The following is a 5,994-nucleotide window of genomic DNA, read 5'->3' as shown; positions in this document are numbered from 1 at the left end:
ACTGAAGACAATTTAATCCGTTCCGTCCGTCTAAAAACACTCAAGTCAACGCTAATAGCAATGGAAAAAAGTTTTTAATTGCAATAGACACACACACACAATACATGATATACACTTTATACTGTGTTATTGTAATATAAAATGTGGTTTTATTATGAGATTAACTTCAAGACAAATGGTCGCAGCTAACAGCGGTGAGCGGTGCGCTGGAGGGGGGGCGGGGGGAGTTGGACGGTACGTAGACACTTTATACCGTCATTATATCTTACACTTATATAAACTTAGACTTAATAGTTCTGCCTTCGGAACGCTTTGTGTTCTTGATAGCATCCCTCTGTTTGAGGATTGTATACATCGATGTACTCCGCTCTGACTGGCGTGCCAAATCCCTTACGGGGACACCACGGTCATGTTTATCAATAATTTCATGCTTCATTTCCATCGTCATCATCATGCGTCTTTTCTTCTCACTGCCATCCTTACCGCTCACTTTCTTTGGACCCATCATCTTAAAAGGAATACTCAGATATAGCGAAATCACATCAATAATGGAAACGCAACACGGGAGACACGCAGGAGACGAGTCCGGAAGGTGGTGAATACCTGAACGGAACGAGTGAAACGCGCTCGCAGCGCTCGGCCATCCAAGCGCCAGCTTCTGGAAGTTTTTCGTGTCTCAAAGCGAAATTTTGCTCGCAGGTTTGTTCGTTTCTTGGAACACTCGTATGTTGCGGTATTACTGCACAGTCATCCTGCCTACTGGAAAATACATTCTTCCCCTTCAAAAGGGTCGTCTTCATCATGGTTCCGCCATCAGTTTTACACCGTAGCAGAGTCGGTGAAATCTGTTTGATTGGGTTTTGAAAATGTTTCTACAAACTGCAAAGAGCTCCATGCTCTCACAGAAGCTGCCACGATGCATCGGGCCTGCCTGTCCCCTGCGGTATTAAGCCCGCTTTCCTGGGTGGCACCATTGGAAGTGGAGCTGGGCCGACACGTGTCCCACCCTCGCTGCATATAGATCAGCCGTAATCCATTAGCAGCTCCCTGGAATCCAGCCGGCACAGTGCAGCACAGGAGAGGCCAGGGGGAGAGGGAAGCTGGGCAGGGTGATGGAGGGGGAGAGGGGTATAAAACGAAGGATGAGAGGAGGAGGAGGAGGAGGAGGAGGAGGGGTGGGGGAGGGCTCTTTTTTTTTTCTCCTGCTTTGGCTTCTCTACATTGCGCCCAGCCCCCTTTTTTATGTTGCTCTGCTGGAAAAGCTTCCAGAATCCCCCCATAAAGCCTGCAGAGGTGTGTGTATGTTAAGAGAGACTTGACTGATATATGGCTTCCTGGCTGGCATCATAGCAGAGGCCCTTCTTTTCCAGCCGTCTTCTCCATTACTGCCTGCAGGGTCGGGCTCCCGAACGCCTTTTGTAGCACAGTCTGCGATTAACGGCGGATCCGTGTTGTGGGTTCTGGTATAGCTCCTTTTTTATTCATGTTGGATATTCCAAAGTGTTCCTGCCTGGGATGTGCCTGCATGCCCAGTGAGGGACTGGCAAGGATGGGAGGATAGAGGGGAGAGGAGCAGAGCAAAGATGGGGGGGGGGGGGGGGGGGTGGTAAGACTATGACAAGTGTCAAAAGCAGAGGAGACAAGTCCAGGCCTGGACCTGAGAGAAATGGATCATTCCAGTAGAGCTGCTTTCCTATATCAGCCAGTCATCTTCATTTAGTGATGCTCACTTTGTTGTTTTTAACCTGTTTCCTCACCATCAGCATCTAACAAAGCCTTTGTATGTTGCTCAGTGATAGCTTTTGTAGTTCCAATGTGTGTATTCTCAATATAGTCTGCCTGGTAACAGTACGGCGGAACAATAGAGCCGTGGCCAGTGATGTTTTTACCTTTAGGCTGATCAAGCTGAGTTTCGGAACCATTACTGTCGGTGAATCTCTCGGGTGTCGCGGGATTGAAACGGCACATTTCACACGTGCTTATAGCTTGAGTTGAGCTTTATTCTCTTCTGTAATTTGGTGTTCCCTGCTCTGATCACGGGCAGTAAAGGAGTGTGTGCGTCTTCCTTACTTTCCCAGTACTTTGAGCACGAGTTTCCCATGACAGACGTGCCTAATTTATACAATATTTCAATCTATTTAATCAAATGTTTTTCATATATGTTCATTGTAACTGGAGGTTGAGAACTGTGGTAAGTAATTGATCAGCAGTATTCCATTCAACAGTTAGGCCCTCATTTATGGAATTAGGACAGACTGTCTGGAAGATCAGATGTTACTGTCCTTGTCTTTGAGCCACACCCAAACCCCTGCCCCCCACATCCTTCGCCCGAGCTCCTGTGTAGTTTTACCTGCTCCGGTGTCACCTAATCTCCACCCCCGGCCTTGCTGTGCCGTCGACCCCCCCCCCCCCCCCCCCCACCTCCAGACAATAGGGCAGGGCTGCCATTACCATGACCTAATAGAGAGGAGAATGAGCTGAGTTTCCAGGAGGGCACTGCACTGAAACTAGAGTTACTCTGTGGAGATATGGAAGAGAAACTGAGGGGGGGGGGGGGGGGGGCGGCTATAGAATAAAAGGTATGCTACCCATGCTTCTCCTCCACCCTGGCTTTTGTACCTGAACAGTGGGCATGTGTTCATTCAGAGCCTGATTCATATACAATTCCAGTGTGTAAAAAAAATAAAATAAAACTGATGGGAGTTGTGGGATGCTGTAACAGTTTAGTGCCCTGTGACAGCCCAAGTCTCGGATGACATTGCAGGTGCAGGTTAATTGTTAGATCAGTATTTTAAACCTGGTTTAAACTTTAATGATATTGAAGGATTTAATAATCTAGAGATTAAGCCACCCGCGAACAAAAGCGTACTGCTCTTATTTCCAGCAAGTAATTTGGTAATTGCCTAGCCAATTGTGTGCCCGTCTACTGTTCTGTTATGCTGCTGGTGACAAAGGGAATTTCCCCTTTGAGGGAGGAATAATAAAGCAATATTCTATTCTATTCTAAATATTGCTTTTTGTCTTTCTCCTCTTTGACTGATAAATTCTTTTTTGAATCTGGATCATTTTTGCCATGCTCTTTTGAGATCACAAATCTTTTCAATGCATTTATCCTTACCACTACGATGTCATTTGTCATACATCAGTCCAGTCCTTGCCTACCGTGTAAAACTAAGCATGTCTTCTATTTCTTTTCGGCTTCAGGTGGTGCTCGTGTAGGAAGAGAGAAGGAACAAAGGAAGGTGGAAATGGAGCTGCCAAATCATGCCAAGCAACTGCTGCTACAGCTCAACCAGCAGAGAGCCAAGGGCTTCCTGTGTGACGTTATTATCGTGGTGGAGAATGCTCTCTTCCGTGCCCACAAGAATATCCTGGCGGCAAGCAGCATCTACTTCAAGTCTTTGGTCCTCCACGATAACCTCATAAACCTCGACACAGAGATGGTTAACCCCTCTGTGTTCAGGCAAGTTCTGGACTTCATTTACACTGGGAAGCTCTTGTCCTCATCGGACCAGAGCAGTGAGCAGAACTTCAGTGCCCTCTTAACCGCAGCCAGCTACCTCCAGCTCCATGACCTCGCTGCTCTGTGCAGAAAAAAGCTCAAGCGCAATGGTGGGAAGCCCCTACCGGGAAAACCTTCCACTCCAGGTCCCCTTAGCCGCTTACGCCTCAACAACCAGCGCCTTTCATCTTCTACCCCTGCTGGCCACAACAACCACTATCCACCAACCCCGTCTGATACCGACCAGCCACAGACAGATGAAGGCCTTCGGGACAAGCTCTCAGATGATGAAATGTTTGTCGGAAGCTCTGGAAGGGTTGGGAATGGGGGAAATGGCAGCAGCAATGGTAACCTCAGCAGTGGAGGAAGTGCTGGTGAGCCAGATCTTGGACTAGACTTGTCCAAGAAGAGCCCTCCCTCTGCAGGCACAGCCATTGATGCCCTTAGCCCAAACAGTAACTCGCAAGAATCCCCTCAATCTGCCTCAGTATCCACAACCAACAGTGCCTCACTGGATGATTCCTCTGCCACCCTACCAGGTATGGACACCTGTGGTTTAGAGATCATGGAACTCAACTCATCCTCCTCCAAAGCCTCAGAGGAAACCCAAAGTCAGTCTGATGGCCCCCCACCCCAGAAAAAATCCCGACAGGGTGCTCGCAAGAACGAATGGCCGAAGAAAGAGGCATCAGGATTGAAGTCTGAAGATCACGACAGGCCCCTAGTCAACGGGGTGATTGTGGGTCCTAAAGACGGCCGCTCCTCTGGCATTGGAGGTGGAGCTGGAAAACGCCCAACCTCTGACCAGTGTAAAGATGAGGAGGACGCAGGAGAGAATGGTCAGGACCACAGTGAAGAGAGTGGGCAAAGTGATGGAGAGAGTGCTGGAGGTAGAAAAGGAAGAGGGGGACACAGCGCCAACTATGTCTTCCGGCAGGAAGGCTTTGAGCCAGCCTTCGGAGACAACCTCTATGTGTGCATTCCTTGTGGTAAGGGCTTCCCCAGTTCCGAGCAGCTGAATGCTCATGTGGAGACTCATACTGAGGACGAGCTCTACATCAAAGAGGAGGGAGGGGCCCATGTTAAGGAAGAAGATGAGGAGGAGGCAGAGGACCTCTCTGCCCCTACTGGTCCAGCCAACCTTGGCTCTGAAACGCGTCCGTTCAAGTGTACAGTCTGCAGTAAGAGCTACAAAGACCCAGCAACACTGAGACAACATGAAAAGAGCCATTGGCTGACCAGGCCTTTCCCATGTAACATCTGTGGCAAAATGTTCACCCAGAGGGGGACCATGACGCGCCACATGCGCAGCCACCTTGGCCTCAAGCCGTTTGCATGCGAAGAGTGTGGCATGCGCTTCACACGCCAGTACCGTCTGACGGAGCACATGCGAGTCCACTCTGGGGAGAAGCCGTATGCATGCCAGCTATGTGGTGGGAAATTTACCCAGCAGCGCAACCTCATCAGTCACCTGAGAATGCACACCTCGCCCTCTTAGAAATGCACCAAGCCAAAGAACTCTGGGAATAGAAAATTAACATTTGTCGACCTTTTTTTTTCTTTCTCTCCATCAGCAAAGAAACGCTCACATGCAGACGCGCACAGTTCAACATGATGATTTCAGTTTGCGATGGCCTGGCTAAGTGATCTCGATGTAGCTGAGGGCCACAGTGGGCTGCTGGTGACTGCATCTTGTTGATGCAAGATTTTTGTCGTCAATTATATCAAGTGACTTTTGCTCACCTCTCAGGCGTTTTAGAGGGATAATTACTCCTGTCTCTCTCCAAAGTCACAAAGCCATGTTGGATTGGCATGACTTCTGGATTGTGTTGCGAGTCTCTCAAATGTGAATGTGGGTACTGATATAATATCAACCCCCAAACCTCATGCCCCTCAGCAGCCTTTCAGTCTTCACTTTTGAGCACCGAGTCATTATGTTTTTCAGATTATTACTCAAATTGGTTTAGTCAAGACTCTCCCCTCTACTCCAATGCTATTTTAACCAAAAAAACAAACAGCTAAAAACCTGTACAAACAATACTGGCAATAATTCATAAAAAAAAATATTATTTCTACCCTGACAGCTTTATATCCTTTGCTATGTTGGTGATGGGGATCTGTATGTAAGAGGAGGGGTTACTGGGTTTGGGATCATGCTTTAACATAGTCCTGAAAGACATTTCCATGTTTGGATGATTAGGTTTTACTTTTAAAGAAGCCAATCCTCCCCACCACTGTTCACAGTAGTATAGGGAGGATTTTCATTGTTTTTTTTTGGGGGGGGGGGGGTTGCCTGCTAGTGCTCCCAGGAATGAATCCTGGGTCCGAAAGATGAACCCATTGCGGTACTTGTTTTACTTGTAATGTTTCAGTGAATGTTTAAACTGGAAGTCCTGGGATTTTTCTTGTGGAGGGGTTTGGGGTGGGGTGGCTTGGTAGTTTGCAGGGGTTAAAGAAAAGGGTGTTTTAGATTGAACGTAATGTTCAGTGGG

At 48.0% G+C, this 5,994-nt stretch overlaps 1 protein-coding gene across 1 annotated transcript; it reads left to right on the top strand.

Annotated features, from left to right (window-relative positions):
* Positions 1-3,248: 3,248 nt before the first annotated feature.
* hic2 (hypermethylated in cancer 2) lies at positions 3,249-5,000 on the top strand. Its single transcript, XM_068738739.1, has one exon. The coding sequence runs from the start codon at positions 3,249-3,251 to the stop codon at positions 4,998-5,000; it is 1,752 nt and encodes a 583-aa protein (XP_068594840.1).
* The last annotated feature ends 994 nt before the right edge of the window (positions 5,001-5,994 follow it).

Source organism: Brachionichthys hirsutus, chromosome 4 (assembly GCF_040956055.1).
Source record: "Brachionichthys hirsutus isolate HB-005 chromosome 4, CSIRO-AGI_Bhir_v1, whole genome shotgun sequence".
Taxonomy (NCBI): Eukaryota; Metazoa; Chordata; class Actinopteri; order Lophiiformes; family Brachionichthyidae; genus Brachionichthys; species Brachionichthys hirsutus.
This window is presented reverse-complemented; position numbering and strand designations above follow the sequence as displayed.